The sequence below is a fragment of the Pteropus medius genome, unplaced genomic scaffold (assembly GCF_902729225.1).
Source record: "Pteropus medius unplaced genomic scaffold, Ma_sr-lr_union100, whole genome shotgun sequence".
In the NCBI taxonomy this organism is placed as follows: domain Eukaryota; kingdom Metazoa; phylum Chordata; class Mammalia; order Chiroptera; family Pteropodidae; genus Pteropus; species Pteropus medius.
Genome location: NW_024354498.1, coordinates 131,407 through 151,771, shown reverse-complemented (window position 1 = coordinate 151,771; position 20,365 = coordinate 131,407). Strand labels below are relative to the sequence as shown.

The 20,365-nt window shown below is 37.0% G+C and overlaps 1 protein-coding gene across 1 annotated transcript; it reads left to right on the top strand.

Annotated features, from left to right (window-relative positions):
• Positions 1 to 4,530: 4,530 nt before the first annotated feature.
• EIF2S3 (eukaryotic translation initiation factor 2 subunit gamma) lies at positions 4,531 to 19,233 on the top strand. Its single transcript, XM_039852245.1, has 12 exons — positions 4,531 to 4,891; positions 5,398 to 5,461; positions 6,411 to 6,538; positions 6,627 to 6,748; positions 8,614 to 8,708; positions 10,073 to 10,231; positions 11,202 to 11,336; positions 12,772 to 12,866; positions 13,372 to 13,516; positions 14,807 to 14,976; positions 15,390 to 15,562; positions 18,496 to 19,233. The coding sequence occupies exons 1-12, from the start codon at positions 4,823 to 4,825 to the stop codon at positions 18,557 to 18,559; spliced, it is 1,419 nt and encodes a 472-aa protein (XP_039708179.1). The 5' UTR covers positions 4,531 to 4,822; the 3' UTR covers positions 18,560 to 19,233.
• Positions 19,234 to 20,365: the final 1,132 nt, after the last annotated feature.

Genomic DNA, 20,365 nt, shown 5'->3' with positions numbered 1-20,365 from the left:
AGGCAGACATGGGGAAGCAGGAAGCTGGGTAAGATTATTCCACCAATGGGGTGGAATGGAGGCTACAGTGGAGACAGAAATGGCCAGTCTCTGAAAATATTCTGAAAGAAGAGCAAATAGGATTTCCTGGATGTAGGAAGAAAGGAAAGAGAGGTGTCAAGGTTTCTGGCCTGAGCAATTGGAAGGATGGAATTGGCATTTCTTGAGATCTGGAAGACTTCAAGAGGAGCAGGTTTGAAGTTGAGAGCAGGGAGAAGATGCAAGGACTGGGTCCCAGGGTGTGCCAAGGGTAGGGAGCCATCCAGGAGAACATAAGGGACTGGTCCAGAAGGCCAGAGTTATGCTGGTATGCTATACACTGAAGAGACAGGTACTATAAGTTGCCAAACATCCACCATCAATAAAAAATGCAGTGAACATTGCCATTTTTAACTGAATATATTTACCTTGAAATACAGTGCAGATAATGCACCATTGAAAATGAAAACATTAAAAACAATTTTTGTAAAGTTAATTTTTGTGCTCCTTATAAACCAATGAATAATAATACTGTGCTTCAGAAGTTTCAATATGCAAGCCACATATTCCTGTGATGAGATTGGCACGTCAAAGAGTCAGAAGATGGAGAACTATCAAGGCTACAGAGAGGAGTAGCCAGTGAGATAAGAGTAAAAGAGTGTGGGTATCTAGCTAAGCTGGATAGAAAAGTACTGTGTGTTAAACATCCCTATCAAAAAGTGAAATTAACATTACCATTTTAATGGAATATATTTACTTTGAAACACAATATGGACAATGCCCCCCTTGTAACTGAAAATGTTAAAAAGAACAAATTCTCCCCAAAAGTTAATCATTTTTATGTTCTTTATGAAGCAATGAAAAGCAACACTATACTTTAGAAGCCTCAAGACACAAGCCACATATTCATAAGTACTGCATTTCAGTAGATGTGCACGCAAACACACACATCCTAAGTGTGAGCGCCAGAGCTGAGGTGAGTGGGAGCAATGAAGAGCTACTATATGGTGTTTGCACGATGAAGGAAGTGAAAAAAAAGCCTCCAGTAATTACTGTTGCCAGAAACACAGCTTTAGGGTTTGGGGACTGTGGTTAAGGATAGAGACGGGATTGAATCTAGGCTCTGAAGTTATTATTAGTTCTAAAAAACTAAGTTCTTAAAAAAAAAAAAACAGTGATCGCATCGCTCTCAGGACAAAATGTCTTTGTCCTGATTCAGGGCAGAGAGGGACTTTAGGTAAGTCAGTTCTGGCCGCCTAAGCTCGGGGCTGGGTAGCTGAAGTGGAAGCAAGGGAAGCACACGTGAACAGCAGGGGACCAGACCTGGCTGCAAGGACCAGTGAGCTTCAAGCTGTCCAGAGAACTGGGAAAAGAGCAGCACTGTCTTCTGTGGGTGTTGGAATGCTAAGCACAGGTAAGGCAGAATGGCCCTCTGGGATTGGAAATCTCAACATCAAGTTGGTGATTCTCCTGAAATTGATCTACAGATTCAAAACAACCCCTAGCAAAAACCCAGCAGGCTTTTAGGAAGAAATTGACAAGCTGATCCTAAAATTTGTATGGAAATGAGACTTTAGAAGAGCCAACACAATTTTGAAAAAGAATAAAAGAATGTAGTTAAAGAACTTACGCTTTCCTATTTCAAATGTACCATTAAACTACAGAAATCAAGACACTGTGGTACTGGCATAAGGATAGAGATATAGATCAATGGAACGGGGTCCAGAAATAAATGCTCTTATGACCAATTTATGGTCAATTTATTTTTAAGAAAGGTGACAAGGCAATTCAATAGGGAGAGGATTCTTTTCAACAAATACTGGTGGATCAATTAAATATGCACACACGAAAGGATGCAGTTAAACCCTTACTTCACACTATACACAAAAATTAACTCAAAATAGATCATAGGCCTAAATATAAGAGCTAAAACTATAAACCTTTAAGAAGAAAACAGGAGTAAATCTTTGTGACCTTGGGTTAGATAAAGTGTTCTTAAATATACCAAAAGCATGATTCATAAAAATAAATAAATTGGACTTCATCAACATTAAAAACTTTTGCTCTTCAAAAACACCATTAAGAAAAGGAAAAGACAAGCTACAGACTGGGAGAAAACATTTGCAAATCATGTATCTGATAGACTTGTGTCCAGAATATTTTAAAACTCTTGCAACTCAAAACAACCCAATTTAAAATGGGTTTGAATAGATATTTTACCAAAGAAGAGATACTAATGGCTAATACGTACATAAAAAGATGCTCAATATCATTTGTCATTAAAGAAATGCAAATTTAAACCACATCTACTAGAATGTCTATAATAAAAAAAAAAATCAAGCTGTGATATGGTGATAGTGTGATATCTAGTTGGTGAAGATGTGGAGAAACTGCAGCCCTTATGCATTGTTGGTGGAAATGTAAAATACTGCAGCCACTTTGGAAAAGTTTGTTCCTCAAAAGGTTAACATAGGAAGCATTTCCTCAGTCTATTGAGATCTCGCTTCTAGACATACCCTCTGTTTGGCTCAAATAAATTTTTATAAAAATTCAATTTAAAAAGTTAAATATAAACATGCATTTACCATGGGACTCAGCAATTGCACAACTAGATATTTACCAAAAGAAATGAAAACATGTTTTTATAAAAACTTGTACACAAATGTTCACAGCAGCATTATTCATAAATAACAAAAATGTGTATACAAATGTTTATAGCACTAGTATTCACAATAGCCAAAAAGTGGAAACAATCCAAATATCTATCAACTGGTGAATGGATCAACAAAATGTGGTAAGTCCATACAATGGAATTATGTTCAGCAATAGAGGAATGAACAACTATGGATAGAAGCTACAACATGGATAAACCTCAAAACCATTATGCTAAGTGAAAGAAGCCAGAATCAAAAGTCCATATATGTATGAGCCCATTTATATAAAATGTCCAGAAAAGGCAAATCTATGGAGACAGACCATTAGTGGTTGCCTGGGGACACAGAAAGAAACTGTAAATGGACACCTTGGGATCTCTTTGGGGGTGATAGAAATATTCAAAATCTGAATATTGTGGTGATGATTGCACAACTCTGTAAACTCACTAAAAATCACTTAATTGTACACTTACAATGGGTGAATTTTATGGTATGCAAATTTTACTTCAATAAACCGATTTTTTTTTAAAAAAAAAAGCATACTTGTTATTGCCTATGAATTCTAGCTGTGCTACTTATCGTGGATATGCTATTCAATTTTTTAGGACTGTTTCTTCACCTGTAAAATGGTAATCATAATATATACCTCATCAGATTGTTGTAAAGATTAAATAAAGTCAATACTTGTTAAGTTGGTGCCAATGTTTAACTACTATTATTATTTCTTGTGACGTTTCTATTGCCAAAAGTTTCTGACAGTGAAGCATATTGTTCTATTTATTAACAATGACTTTTATATTGAGATATAATTCACATACCATAAGACCTACCCTTTTAAGCTGCACAATTCACGGGTTTTTAGTATATTTACAAAGTTGTGCAACCATTACCACTAATTCCACATTCTTATCACCTCATTGGGTTTTATGAGTTGACTGGTACAATTATTTACAATGAAAAATAAATTCTAAATTTATAAACTTTAAGTTCCTAAATTTAGAAATGCCTCCACCCAAATACAATATATTGTAGTTTCTACCATTACATAACCAATTAATGCATTTATTGAAACATAACTTCCTATTTTAGGTATACTGTTGTACCTAAAATTTATGATAGAAAACATTTTTAATTTTACTTAAGTATTCAATGAACACAGGTAACCTAAATTCTTATTCACCTCTTCTTAACTTTTTCTGACTAGAAACGATTACCTGTTCATGACAGAAAATTTGTAAAGCATACAAATGAATGGGGAGAAACAAAACTCCCTCGAATTCTTTTTAACACTCGATGAAAAAGGTTAAGAAAGTCTCAACACATTTAAGTTTTAAAATACCGATTTATTGGTAATGTTTCCATTAAAGAAGCGGGTTTCCTTGGGTCAGCTTTTTAAAAAACCTCTTTGGCCGCTCTAAACGACACCTAGTTTCTATCCTAAGTTAACTCCATTTTGTGTGCACTCTACCGCCACCAAGGATCACCTCCCAGGCTCTAGAAACCTCTCCTCTCCCAGAACAAGTTAGACTTTGCTTTTGCCATCCCTGGGCCGCCGAACCTCCGCGCGAGGGCGCCCTCTCCGCCGCTCGCCAGGTGGCGCGAGCCGCCGCAAGCATGGCCTGCTCAGGGCGTGGCCCCCTCCCGACCAAGAGCCTCGTCACAGGTGGGCCGGACCCGAGCCGACTTCGGCTTATTAAATTAGAGAACTCAGCAAAGAAGGAGGTTCCCACTGCCGGTTCTCACACTCAGAGTAACATTCCCAGGTTCCGGGAAACCCTTCCGGCCATCCCCACGAGAAACGGAAATGACTTCTCCTTCGCCAGCGCGCGCGACGTTAGTTTCACCCGCCTAGCAAGGGGCCTTTTACAGGGCTGACCTCAGCGCTGCCTGCGCGAATAACCAATATATCTGCGACGAATAGATCCCGAAACTTTACCTCGTGTTTTCCAGTCAGCCTGCTGGCAGGTACTATATGAATCCAAGCGGAAAGAAGTGCAAGCAGCGAGACCCTGCTGCAGCGGTCACCTTCCTTTCCCAGGCCTGGGCCCCAGTCGGCCTACCCGCCTTCGCTCCTCCCCGCCTCCTTCGCACTAGAGGGCCTGCGTACGATCAGGCAGTTGCAGGGGCGACTTGCTTCCTCTTCAGGCAAGATGGCGGGAGGCGAGGCTGGAGTGACTCTCGGGCAACCGCATCTTTCTCGCCAGGATCTTGCCACCTTGGTAAGGTTTCGCTCTGGGAGGATGCGGAGTGAGCTCAGGAGTGGGGATGACAGGGCCTCCCAGGAGGCGTTCAGATGAGACAGTGCCGGGCTGTCGGGAGCATGGTTGACTCCGGAGCCGCGCGGGCGCCGCCGCCGGCACCTCGGCAGTGCGTGAGCTGGGCAGGGGGTTGTGAGATCGTGGGATCTCGAAGTAGTGTTAAATGTCAGTAAGGTTTTCACTGGGAAGGGAGTGTTTACACTGTCCTCAGTGCTAATTGCGGTCAAAGTCGGGTGTCCACGGACCTCCACATCTCCAACAGTGAGTGGAGGTGTAGTTTCGTGTAACGATGAAGGACTCAGGGCTTTCCAGTCATCAGAATACAAGATTGCTTATACAGGAAAAGCGCTTTAGAAGTAGAAGAGAGCTGTTCACATGGCGGCGAGCTGTAGATCAAATGTAAAATCAAAGGAAAATTTGTGATTTGCCTTACGTACAGCGAATTAAAAATAAATGTTTGATTGCAGGATGTTACCAAATTGACCCCACTTTCACACGAAGTTATCAGCAGACAAGCCACAATTAATATAGGTAAGATAAGAAAAACTTCTTGGAGACTTGACTTGCTTGATCTCAAATAATTTTAACCTCTCCTTTTGTGTGATTACATGAATTATATGAGAATGTGGATATTCAAGAAATAGACGTTGAGCTCTTGTGAGCAAAGCACCTGCTAGATTTTGGGGGAGAAGCACGTTGCCCATGTCTACCTTACAGACTAGGTGAGAAGAAAAGATAGAGACATGAGAAGGTTAATAGCATAAGGCAATGTGTAGTTACGTAGCACTTTAAGGAAGAGGTAAAAATGTGGCCGTATTTGCCACACAGAGTTATTGCAAGGGCAGAGTTTTTGAAAGTTTTATTTGCTATATAAGCTATTATTAAGTAGAATTTTTTTTAACTTAATTGATACCTAGAACTGAATGTCAATTTTGTGTTTTGGAGAGTCTATACAAACAGCACAGTAAAACCTAATTAAAAGCAAAGCTCTACCATCAGGCTATTAAAAAGTTATGATACATGCTACCTTTAACAGCATTACCATAATTAAACCTGGATTTTCTCATTTTCATACATTTCTTTTGGTTGTGTCAAGGCTCATCATACCTATTTATTTCACTCTGGAAATGCTGGAAAGTTTCTTAATATACAAGATATTTATGTATTTTTCAGTTGAGCATTTATTTTAAATGAAGGCGGTCTTTTCTGCGATTAAGAACATAAGATGAATAGCTTTTAGTATGCTGAGTATGGTTTTTGAACAAGGTTGTCAGTTACATGGAAAGTTCTCTTCAACCCATATTAGAATGTTTTAGTCAAAAAGAATATGTAGGAGCAAAAATTGAAGTCACTGTTGGTTTTATGTTGATATTTATAGTTAGTTAGTTATGGATTTGAGTTTTCTACTCTAACACTACTTGAAAAAATATTTGGTGTAATTGGAATGTACGTGAATTAATTTTTTGTACTTTCTCTGTAGGTACAATTGGTCATGTAGCTCATGGGAAATCCACAGTTGTAAAAGCTATTTCTGGAGTTCACACTGTCAGGTTCAAAAATGAGCTAGAGAGAAATATTACAATCAAGCTTGGATATGCTAATGCTAAGGTGAGCTCTGTACTGTGGAACTGGAAACAAACTTTAATTGGAATATGCAGATAACAAGTCCAAATCTTTTTTTTATTGAAATCTTTAGATTTATAAACTTGATGACCCAAGTTGTCCTCGGCCAGAATGTTATAAATCCTGTGGAAGTAGTACACCTGATGAGTTTCCTACAGACATTCCGGGGACCAAAGGGAACTTCAAATTAGTCAGGTGACCTCTTTTGTGCTAAAAAACACTTTATACTTCATATTATATTGTCTCGTGATTGGTGCTTTTTGAAATATTTAACTGACATATTAAACGATGAACCTAATTGCTGAATGATTTTGTCATTTTTCTATTATTTTATTGTCTATAGTGACAATAATTTGAAAAGTCAAGTATTTAAACTTAAGATACATGCAAGTTCTCTAAAGAAAGAGTACCACATAAGCAGAATGGAATGGAAGGAAACACAGCTCATTGGATTTAAGAGATTCTTTTTGTCAAGCTTCCTAAATTTCTTTTAAACAGTGTTGTTTCTGTTGTTATTCATCTATTTTCTGAATATGATTCATATCTTAGTTCTTCATCAGAGATTACTGACATCCACCTAGTGATGTTTATGGGGTTTGGAGATGCACTACAAGGAAATTTTAAATCAGAAACAGGGCTGGGACTAAAGAGAGATAAGTGAGGCCCTTGCCTTGGGCCCAGAGTTTAAGGGGGTGGGGGAGGCTACAAACAAAAAACCCTCAGTAGTTAAGTAGTATTTGGGGCAGTGTTTTTAGAAATTAATGCAAAAAAATCATGATAAATAGAATGTCATTGGTTTAAATAAAGATAGGCTCAAAATTACTGATTTTTTTTTTTCCCCTTGCTTCAGTATCACTTTTCTTTCTGGCTTGTTTTTGGCTCAGCGTGGCATTATTACTGATCCTTTTTTTTTTTTCCTTCATTTAAAATTTGATGTTTATTAATATATGGATTTTGCATTAATTTTGTTTTTTTTAAAATATTAAAATTTAAATTTTAATTATCTCATTTTTTTTTTTTTTTTTCGTTTTTTGACACCTCCTTAAATTTTGTACCCCAGGCAAGTGCTTCACTTGCCTCACCCTAGTTTTGGCCCCGATCAGAGATCAAACTTTTTCTATAAAGGGCCAGATAGTAAATATTTATGGCTTTGCAGGCCATGAGTTCTCTATTTTAGCTACTCAGCTCTGCTCTTATGTTCTGAAAGCAGGCATAGACTGTATGTGCATGAGCGGGTATGGCAGTGGGCCAGATTTGGCCTAAGGGCCATAGTTTGCTGACCCCTATTTTAGATCATGACAGTGTGAGCACACACTTTTTAAAAGTAATGATTCTTATTGAGTAGCATAGGTTCGTTAAAATAGTGCTGCCATCTCCACTACAGATTGGCAGTTCAGCTTTTCCAGGTGTTAGAGAAATTTTTGGCACTTTATTTTTTCTGATGGCAATGCCCATTTTGTTAACACTATTTTTGGCTTTGAAATCGATGACATTCCCAATATACACTCTATACTAGGGGTCCCCAAATCCTGGGGCATGGACCGGTACTGGTCTGTGGTATGTTAGGAACTGGGCCACACAGCAGGAGGTGAGGGGTGGGCGAGCAAGCGAAGCTTCATTTGTATTTGCAGCTACTCCCCAGCGCTAGCATCACCGCCTCAGCTCCATCTCAGGTCATCAGGCATTAGATTCTCATAGGAGCACTGGTCCCTGGTGCCAAAAAGGTAGGGGACTGCTGCTCTATACTGTATTTATTTTCATCGGATTTGAGAGTTTCTGGCTCTTCAGTTATTTCTACACATAGCTAATTTTATTTGCTTTATAATGCTGTGCAGTGTTCACTCTTAGCCAGTAGGTAATCTTATTTCCAGGATCTAGAAACACCAAGTCCTGTAGCCACTTGACTTTATAGCAATAAGAATTATTTCCATATTTTTATTCCATATTCATATGTAATATTCACATTCTACATTTAAAGTGATTTGATTTTAGGAAATCTATAAGTTGCATCTTAAAGTATTGATTGATCTTAGCGCTGATTGTTATTTTTCCATTATTAGACATGTTTCCTTTGTTGACTGTCCTGGCCACGATATTTTGATGGCTACTATGCTGAATGGTGCAGCCGTGATGGATGCAGCTCTTTTGTTGATAGGTAAATACATCAGAATTGGTTTGGACAATGCAGAGCAAATCCAAGGTGGAATATTTAAGGGAGAACTAAGACCTTTAAGGGCTATATCCATTACCTAAGTGTGACACAAATGGAAACCAGCATGTCTGACACAAATGGAAACCAACATGTCATCCAGAATGACATCGCTGCCAACCAGCGATCACAAAATATTAAAACAAGATAGACCCAAGGCTGATGTCTAGTGAGAATTCTTATGGTAATGTATATTTTAAAAAGTAAATAGTGCATTTTTCCCACTTAGATCACATGAAATAATTTCATTTTAAATTTACATGTAAAAGTATATGTATTTTTGTCTCACTTTCCACTGCAACACTGGTGTATAATGTTTTGGTTTAGATGCAGATCTCATAATTTAAGTGCTGAAGTCTAGACTTGAATTGGGGTTTTCAAGGCTAGGGTTGTGCTACCTTCCTTATGTGAGCTGTCGAGAGATTTTGTTGCTATGGGCTATAATTTTTAAAAATATGCCAAATAAACATAGTACAGGACATCTGAACATCACTGCTTGGGGAGGATCATCATATCTCTAATACTAGTCAGAATGTCTCTAATAGTGGGTAGAGCCTTATGCCTGAGCAGAAGCTGAGGGCAGACCCCGAGATGCCAAACTTGCTGATTCCAAGCTTCTTGCTTAGGACCAGTAATGAAAGCCAAATGATTGGGAGGCTTCAGTGAATGCACACACACAGGGGAAGCAGGGGCAAAAGTTGGACACTTGGCAGTAATATCTAGGACTTTTTCCTTGAGTGGAGCTAGGGTGTTCAAACAATTCTTTTATTAGATACTAAGGTTTTTTTGTTTGTTCGTTTTTGGTAAAATACACATGACATGAAATTTAACCATTTTAGCTATTTAAAGTGTAAAATTCAGTGACATTAAGTACATTGACAGTGTTGTACAAGCATCACCACTGTCTAGTTCCAGAATATCTTCATTATCTCAAAAGGAAATGCTGTTCTTATTAAGGGGTCTCCAACCCCTGGGCCACGGACCAGTAGCAGTCTGTGGCCTGTTAGGAACTGGGCCACACAGTAGGAGTGAACAGTGGAAGAACGAAGCTTCATTTGTATTTACAGCCACTCCCCAGCACTAGTATCACCACCTCAACCCCACCTTAGGTCATCAGGCATTAAATTCTCATAGGAGCACTGGTCCCTGGTGCCAAAAAGGTTGGGGACCGCTGTATTAAGCAGTCACTGTTTCACCCTTTCCAAGCCCCTGGCAGCCTTAATCTGCTTTCTGTGTCTCGTGGATTTGCTTTTCCTGGAAAATATTTTTAGCTGATGCTCATGCATCTTTTTTTTTTCTTCATTATCTAGCTGGTAATGAGTCTTGTCCTCAGCCTCAGACATCTGAACACCTGGCTGCTATAGAAATCATGAAACTGAAGCATATTTTGATTCTACAAAATAAAATTGATTTGGTAAAAGAAAGCCAGGCTAAAGAACAGTATGAACAGATCCTTGCATTTGTACAAGGTAAGAAGCCATAATATCTAATGCATCTGTGAATCACTTTGAGAGGCAATCCAGATACCAGATGTTAAATTAACTCCAGATTATCTAAATTTATAGGTCTTAAGCCTTATTTTTCTCTACATTCTACTTGTTAGCTACTTGATGCAACTTGTGAAATCTGTGTTTCTGAATTTGATAGACTAAAGTATATTTTTGCTGGCTGAAAGATAGAACCGAAGTATTCTAGAAACTATCAGATTAAAAAAAAAACTTCAGTGATAATAAAATGTTTTTTAAAAAAACAAGTCTTACTGAATAGCTACTTTGAGAATTGGAACTGACAGTCATTTATTTAATCTTTATAGTCCATTTCTGACAGTGTAGTGTTTTTCATTTCAGGGAAGACATGATGAATCTTATTGTTGACATTCGATTCTCTCTCCGCCTTGTTTTTCTTGTTAGGTTGACTTTCCATGGACCCAGTTCTATCATAATGAGAAAGAATAAGTCATATTGATTAAAATCTAATTACGTTCCATTTCTTCGACCAGCCTATTTGATATATAATTAATAAAGAGCAAACATTATATATGCAGCAATCTTCGATTAGCAAAGAGTCTGTAATTTTATATTGACATTTATTGGGAGGTTAATTACATGTTATTGGAAATCTTTCAACTAGTAAAGTGCTCTTTCTCAGGAGTGTTAGTATTTTATTTCTTAAGCACTTTTATTATTTTAGTATGTTAAGTATATCTTATTAATATATTTTAACATTTTTCCCTTAACGGGAATAATATTCATTTTCAGGAGTAAAAACAAACAATACAGCCATGTTTCTAAACAGGATTATCACTTTCTACCTGTTGCAGGCATTTGTGTGGGGATATTTAGGCATCTATTTTAGTAATCTTAATTGTTTCATGTAACATGTATAGAACAAGTTTTATAAAACTGAAGAATTTTGATTATTCTGAATTTTGTCATATAGGTACAGTAGCAGAAGGAGCTCCTATTATTCCAATTTCTGCTCAGCTGAAATACAATATTGAAGTTGTCTGTGAGTACATAGTAAAGAAAATTCCAGTACCCCCAAGAGACTTTACTTCAGAACCCCGACTCATTGGTAAGTGATAGGATTTATCTTTAACTCTTTTTAAATAATATTATAAAAATGTATTTTTTAATATTATAAAAGTATGTTTCATATCCTGATTTCTTGGGGTTTTAACTCTTCATGGGATCTTTTCCACATTGATGGTTCACCCTTAAGGGTGTTTATTACTATTTCCTCTTTCTGCAGAGGTGTTAATAAATTACACAATCTCCATAAAATTTTTTTGTAATCGATGAATTCTGAGATTGTATTGGTAGTACTAGATTTCATTACTGGATGAGAAACAGAGTCCTGAATGCAGAAGTAACTTTTAACCTTATGCTCAATATATGGAATGTGATCAGGATGGAGTAATACAGTATTCTCTATGGAATTATAATATTTTAGTAAGGAACAGGATATGAGAACTTCCATTCAATTGATTTCCTTGTACCATTAACGAAGACTTTCATGTTCTTTCACTTTAAGTTTATAGTGCCAATATTGGTATAATTTGATCATCTGAGTTTGTGATTCCTACACAGAGATGTAGGAGCCTTTTCAAAACAGACTCATTTGATCCCCTCTGGGCCTTCACCTGGGATCCCCCTAATAGTTGTGGGAAGTGTTCTCTTGGGTGATTGTGATGGCATACCTCTTGTTAGGGTCGCTGCTCTCAGGACCTAAGTGAAGGTCACATAGTCCTAGAGTTGTTTTGTAGTTTTAAAACTAAATTTTTATTATAGAAGTCATATAATATAAAGCAGGGGACCCTAACCCCCAGTAGTGTTCCGTGGCCTGTTAGGAGTTGGGCCACACAGCAGATGAGTGGGAGGTGAGCAGCGGGCGAGCGAGCAAAGCATCTGTATTTGCAGCCACTCCCCAGTGCTAGCATCACCGCCTCAGCTCTACCTCAGATCATCAGGCATTACATACTCATAGGAGCACCAGTCCCTCATAGAGGCATATAGAGAGGTGCCTCCCACTTGTCTCCCTTAGCCCTGAAGTAACCAAAGTTAACGGTTGTGTATTATTCCCGTACCCCTCTTTGTCCATATCATCATGTGTAAACATATGTTTCTTGGTTTAGTTTTTTCTGGTGTGGAAGTGGGGTCATATATGCATGTTATTTTTGTAACTAGTTTTTTTTTTATCCTTAACAGTATATGAGGGTTATCATTCCAGATTATTACAGACAGCGCTAACATTCTTTTTTAGTAGCTGCGTGATACTCCAATAGTATTGATGTACCATAATATGCCTCCTATCAATGAACTTTTAAGTTATTTCCACTTTTCCATCATAAGTAAGGCTGCAGTGCAGTAAGTTAGATTTTGTCACAAAGTCATCCCTTTGGTGTAAATTTTATGTGTCTACTATTTGAAGAAAATTAACTTAGAAAATAATATTTCTTTGAAAGTTAAAATGAACAGAATTGGCTTTAATTTGTTTTGCTTTCTTTTAGTTATTAGGTCCTTTGATGTCAACAAACCTGGCTGTGAAGTTGATGACCTTAAGGGGGGTGTAGCTGGTGGTAGTATTCTAAAAGGAGTGTTAAAGGTAAACTGGGTTTTGGTTGTTTTGTTTTTCTTGTTTTAATTGAGATAACATTGGTTAATAACATAAATTTCAGGTTTACAACTTCATAATACAACAACGGTATAGTCCACTGTATGTTCACCATCCAGTCTAGTGGTCGTTGCATTCTTGTTTTGTTTTTCTCTTGTCTTAATCGGGAAAATAGTATGGATACTCCATGTTGAAAAAAAATTTTTTTTATAGTGTCTAGTGCTTGTTATAGATGTCTGTGTATTATTATGTTTTATAAGTGTATCTGACATCTATGGGTTCCTCATGAGTATGGAACACATTTTATATGGGGATAGGTTTGTGTGTTAGGTGCTCAGAAACAGTTGGACAGTTGGATGGTTCTGGTTTTGAAGATCTCTTTCACATTTTTTTTTTTTAATAGTGATCTTTGAAATAGAGAAAGGATTGCCTTTTTAGTTTCGTGGTCTTCCTGTTGCCCCACAGTAATTCTAATGACTAATTTATATTTTTACAGGTGGGCCAGGAGATAGAAGTCAGACCTGGTATTGTTTCCAAAGATAGTGAAGGAAAACTCATGTGTAAACCAATCTTTTCCAAAATTGTATCACTGTTTGCGGAACATAATGATCTTCAGTATGCTGCTCCAGGAGGTCTTATCGGTAAGGATTTCCCCCTCATCCCTGCACTTTTCATTTGTGAATATTCTTGGAAAATAGATTACCCAAAAAGATAGAGATTTTTTAATTGGATATTTGAATAATTGAATGGGATGGGGGAATATATATATGATTAAGCTGTTGATTTTAGGTCATGAGTTGGTTTCATGTGTTTGTAAAAATTATAAGCATAAAGAAAAATTTTGATTTAGTATATAAAATAGCTCCTTTTTAGCAATAACACAATAAGTTTCATGACCCAGTGTTTAAAATACTTAACTGCACCTTTTTGTTGTTGTTCTACACAGTTTTGGGGTTAGAGAGGTTGATTTTTATGTATGTTTTGCAAATAGAAAGTTACCCACACAAATGTAAGTTGAATCATGTCATCATATTTACACTGAGGTAGAAATAAAAGAAGATAACTTCCATTGTGTAGTAATTAGATAATTTATGGATTTCCTGGGCCCTTACAACTTAGTGTATTATCGGATATCCTTAAAAAGGCAAGATTCAGTGAGATTTAGTCAGAGGTATTAAGCCTTTGGATAAAAGAAAAAAATGTTTGATGAAGAAGGATTTTGTCTTTTGATTCTCTAGTTTTGGGCTATATAATTCATTTTTCTACTTTATCCTATAATCAGGAATTTACTGTATACGATTTTTTTTCTTAATAAACAAGGAAACTCCAGAAAAGTTTTTAAAAATTTAACTTAATGGAACTTTTCAAACATAAAAGTAGAGAATGGTTTAATGATAACTTTTGCGTAGCCACCACCCAGCTTCAGCAATTATCCATACTTTACCAATTGTACTTCATCTTTCTATCTTCTTCCCTGTCGTCCTCGAAAGACACACTGCTAAAGTATTTTTAAGTGGATCCCAAGAGTCATATATGAAATCTTTAAACTATCTTTTTGATCAGCTTTCCAGGGGAGAAATAGCAGGCAAATATTCTGCAGACTACTCATGAATTTTGTATTTTTTCAACCTTCATTAAGGATATTCAGACTCATTTTTGAGTTAGGCTATTATCTCTGTTTGCCCTTTGTTTAGAATTTAAATCAAGAGTCTTTTCTCAATGTCCAACAAACCTGTGAGTTTACAATTCCGTTTCTTCAGATAAAAACAGGTATTTTCTCACACCTATGTAGCTGTTACGTGACTATGAAAATATAAGTGTGTATTAAAATGTATAGACATGTGCTGTACTTGTTTGACTAAGTTTTGGGGTAAACAGCTTTATGGGGGAAAAAATTGGATTCTATGTACATATATCTTATTTTATATCAGGAGTTGGAACAAAAATTGACCCCACTTTGTGCCGGGCTGACAGAATGGTGGGGCAGGTACTCGGTGCAGTTGGAGCTTTACCTGAGATCTTCACAGAATTGGAAATATCCTATTTCTTGCTTAGACGGCTTCTAGGTGTACGCACTGAAGGAGATAAGAAAGCAGCAAAGGTAAGTGCTTTCTGTAATTCCTCTTTCAAAAAAAGTGACAGTGATGTTAAGACCAGTTTTGAGGTTCATTTCACAGTTAACATGGGATTAAGAAAAAAAAGGTGAAAAAGAAAAATACTTTATTGCTGAAAAACTGCTAAGAAAAAAAAGGTGAATAAATTTGACTTCCTGAACATCGAGAACCAAATGGCAGTAAAGTGAAACAAAACAGGGAAAAGTATGTCAACGTATGACGATGACATGGCATTTTTATTATCCACATGATATTTTTAAAAGTCTCAGTGAGATTGGGTTAGCAGAGATGGAAAATTGCTGACCTCTGTTGTTGGCAAGGAGATAGGAAAATAAGCAGTCATTTTTGGAACGCATTTTCTCAATTTGGGGGTTTATTTTTCCCCAATTTATTTCCTTAGGTGCAAAAGTTGTCTAAGAATGAAGTGCTCATGGTGAACATAGGATCACTGTCGACAGGAGGAAGAGTTAGTGCAGTCAAGGCTGATCTGGGTAAAATCGTTTTGACTAATCCTGTGTGCACAGAAGTAGGAGAAAAAATTGCCCTTAGCCGAAGAGTTGAAAAACACTGGCGGTAAGTTTATTAGCCTTCATCACTGTCTAATAAGATACAGTCGATTTTCTTAAGTTCTTGGTGGTATACACACACTTTTCCTTGAATGCAACAGTTATTGTGGCTTTAACTTTTAGCTATTTGGATAACTTCGAAATCTGTATTTCTAGCCCTGATTTGTAATAGACACAACTTATGCAAAACCCAGTGAGTTCGTTTCAGTATTTCCCTTGTCTTTGGTTTTTTAAAACTTTTTGCTTGGAAATAATTTCAAATTTAACAGGAAAGTTACAAGAATACACACAGAACTCCTGTCTTCCCTTTTCCCAGATACACGATTTATTTGTATATGTATACATTTTTATATGTATATAAACTTTTTTGAGCTGTTCGAAGAGTAGGTTGTATAAATCATGTCCCTTGATCTCTTAATACTTCAGTATGTATTTCCTAAAAACAAGGATATTCTCTTATAAAACCACTTAAGTTTAACATTGATAAAATACTGAAATATACAGTCCCCATTCCAGTTTTATCCCTTGTCCCAATAATGTCCTCTATTTCCCTCCAGTCTGGGATCATGCATTCCATTTGATTTTCAATCTCTAATCTGGTACTTCCGATCTCTAATCTGGAACTTCCTCTGCCTTTCTTTTGTCTTAACGTTGACAACTTTGAAAGATAGAAGCTAGTTACTTTATAGATCGTTTCTCAGTTTGGGTTTATCTGATGTTTCCTAAGATTAGATTCAGGTATGTATTCTTGGCTGCGGTACTCGCATAGGTGGTGATGTCTCCTCAGGGAATCACAGCCAGAGGCACATGATATCTGACAGCGCCTCCTTGTTGAAGTTGGTTTTGATCATGCATTCCAGGTGTTGCCCAGTTTTCCACTATATAATTAATCTTTTCACCCTTGCAACTCATAAGAATTCTATGGGGAGCTCTGAAACTATGCCAATAGTCTGCTCCTCATCAAATCCTACCCCCCTCGATTTAGCATCCACAGATGATTCTTGTCTGAATTGAGCCTGATTGTAGTGATTTTGAAATAGTAATCACCCCACCTCCAACTCCATCACTCCTTATATCAGTTGACATTTTTTCCCCCTATTGTTTATTTATCTAGTTATAATATGGACTCTTGGAGTACTACTTTATTTAGTAGGTTATGATTTGTTACTGTTCATATTATTTTGATGCCCAGATTGTCCAGGATTTGTCCAGTAGAGACCTTTCAAACTGGCTCCTGTGTCCTTTTGACATGTCCCTATCAGTTTTTTGTTTTTGTTTTTGTTTTTGAAGAGTTCCTTACTTTCTGACACAAGATGTTCCGGTGTCATCTTGTACCTCCCTCGGTCCAGTTTGGAATTGGGCATTTCTGCAAGGAACCCTGGTTCCTTTTAGTGGGAAATAGTATTTTGAAATGAAAATATGGGTGTTAGGTGTGCTCATTACTTTTAAGGTGCTATTACTTCTGGGCCCTTTGAGTGTGTGGAGCTAGGTAACATATCTTTGGCTCCTGACTCTTTGCTCTTTCTCTGGTTAGTTGCTGAATCTACCCTTTCTTTTGTATTCTGTGTGACCTCATCATAGCCCATATAACCATCACTTTACCCTTAAAGGTATTGCAAAAGATTCCTAGTTTGCCTCTTTGTTAAGAGCTGAGTCAAACATTTTTATCATGCTGTGCTTGATAATTTTTAGGAGCGTCTCACTACTTTCTGATATTTAGGACCTTTCTGAAAACCTGTTTCAATACATTTTACTTTTCTTCCTGCTTTGACGTTTCCTCCTGCTTTGTCTGTATAAACCCTTTAACTGATTGCACCCGGAATTATTCAAATCACCGTTGGCTCTTTTTTTCCTCACTGCCGACTTCTCTTAGTAAGGCTTCTCTGGTACTGTGCCCCGTGATGACCTCTCATCACTTAATTGTTGAGAAGATCTGAATTACTCCCTACTTTAGACAGAATTAAATTTTTTGTAGTTTTTAAAGTAAATAATCCTGCTTTGTCGTGACTTATGCTCACTTGATTTTATTTTTTTGTATGATTATACTATTTGTCATTATAGATGTACTGATTTCTAGTATCTTTTAAAATAAGCTTAAGTAATAAACTTTCAAAAACTCTCAACATGGCATGTATTATTCTCACTTAATTATAATGGTACATTTCCTAGATAACAGATTGTAAACCAAGATATCTTTTTCTGTCTTTACACTATTATAAGAGGATTCTATCCAAATGAAATTTTAAAGCTTTGCTTAAAAATTAGCAAGTATGTTAAAATTGTTAAAAGAAACAAGAGCATCAGAATGATCCTTACATCTTTTAGAATTGTGGTTTAACCTATGTTTAGGTGGGTTTTGTTTTAGAAGCTACACTTGAGGTAGCAATCCAGCTTGGTGGTTGCTCATAGAGCAGACATTGGAAGTATGAGCAGAGAGGTCTCTTAGCCATTAGGGGTAATCTGCCTATAGACTATCTAGTCCTTTAGTTCTTCTCTTAATTTCCTTTACCAGCTAAGGTCATGCTAAAGCCATTTTGATATTTTGAGGTGCTGCAAGTGGTAAAAAAGCATTTTTCAAGGAGAAAAGGATAAAGATTTTTTAAAAACCAGACCGAGTGGTTTTGTATCGGCATAATTCTGTAGGTGGATGGGAAGACTCTCCTTTGGTGGTTCTGAAGGCGTAGATATATTTCAATAGAGTGAAGATGAGCATATTTATATAGCAACTTTTTTTTTTTTGCTTTTTCTGTCATTCATTCTGGCTAGAGCCCATTTCTGAGTCTAAGAAGATAGTGTGAGCTTTCTTTATGGAGGAGCAGGTTTTGGAAGCAAATTGTGATTAAGCAGATAGGCAAGTAAAACCAGTATGTCAAATGACTGTTTGGTAATGATAATGAAATGGACATAAAATTCACAGTTTCTTTTATTTTCATTTTGCAGTTTAATTGGTTGGGGTCAAATAAGAAGAGGCGTGACAATCAAGCCAACAGTAGATGATGACTGAAGAATTCCAGTTAAATAATACATTTGGATGAAATCAGATTTTCTCTTAACGACCTAGGGGTATCTTTTTAAAGCAAAACTGAGGAATGAATTTCACAGCTCACTGCCTCAGTGGTAACTGTCATTGTCATTTTTTAGTACTAAAACAGAGTCTACAATAAGTGTATAAACTGGTATAATGTTGGATTGAATCAAAATTGACCCGAAATTAATCATTACCAAATAATGTCTAATTTATATATCAACACAGGTTTGAAATGAAACGATTTGCTACAACCAGCCTTTGCTGTATGTAGCACATATACCACCGAACTTGATTCATGATTCACCTTTAGTAGCTCTAGGCTCAAAAAGATTGTTATACCAGTAAAAACTTGGACACAAATTCCTGAAGACAAGCTTCCCTTTGCCCTATATTTTATGTTGCTTTATGTTTGCAATTATGAGTGAAAAGAAGTTATTTTAGAGCACTAGTGCTTGTTCCCGTTGACACACCTTTCCTTCCCCTCCCCCCTTTTCTGGACCAGAACATAGGAAACTAGAGCTGGAAATTTTCCTTGCCCTCTTGCTATCATGCTGTGCAATTGTTTCTGCATTTTCACCTGAAATCCAGCAGCTTTCCCCCTTTGGAAAATAATGTTAAACCAGATGAATAAAGATCTTTCCCAGGCCTTATTTTATGTATTTTAGTTGCTTAATTGATAAAGATATGATGTCGATTCTAATATTAATAATTTTTGGACCTTTTAAAGGGTAGAAGATGTTAGAAAGCAAAGAGTGAGTCCTTTGATTTCTAACTTGTTAATGTTCCTGCACTTCTATTTTTTTTTATTTTTACTTATTTTTTGTTACATAAGATTGTTAGAGCAGTGACTCTCAACTCTGACTGACATTAGAATTGCCAGAGAAGCTTTAAAAAAAGATAAGATGCCCCACAGAGATTATGATTTTAATTGGCTTGAGGTGGAGCCCAGGTATTGATATTTAAAAAAATTTCCCAATGTTGAGAAACAAGAGTTGAGAAGCAGGTACATGAGAAAACCCAATCTTACTGAGTTTTGATAATCTGTTAATACCCTCTAGTTTGCTTTTCTTAAATTTGCATTTAATGTGGGACTTAATGTCATAGTCTAGTGGTCCCCAACCTTTTTGGCACCAGGCACCGGCGCTCTTTTGTGAATCTAATGCCTGATGGTCTGAGGCGGAGTTGAGGCAGTGATGCTAGTAATGCTGGGAAGCAGCTGCAAATATAGATGAATCAGCTCACTCACCTACCTGCTGTGTGGCCCAGTTCCTAACAGGCCATTGACAGGTACTGGTCCACAGCCCGGGGGTTGGGGACCCCTGCTGTAGTCATATAGTCATGATAGTGTGCTCTTTTGGGGATTGAAGCTGCTGCCTTGTAGAAGTTTAGAAGCTATGGCTGTGAGTTGTTATATAAGTTTATAAGTTTTGTGGAAGCATATTAATGTTACATGCTTGATTGACTGAAGGGTTGTGTTATAGCCTATGGAGCGCGTTTAAATAAAGCAAGGTTCTAATCTAAACATTAATTTTATATCTGACATGTCCTCATGTGTTTTGTAACCTACCAGAAATTCTGGAATAACTTAAGATCCAGAGCTTTGCAATAGTTGACTAATTGTAATGCCAGAACTGAAACCAGAAGTCTCATCTATTTCAAACATCCACGTGAAATTCAACAAGTTTGCAAAGCACTGTGTTCAGTGTAAATGGGAATCCACAAAACTGAGGGCTTTATTTTCATAGAACAAAGTCAGTGCAGTGATTCTCAGCAAAAGACGTA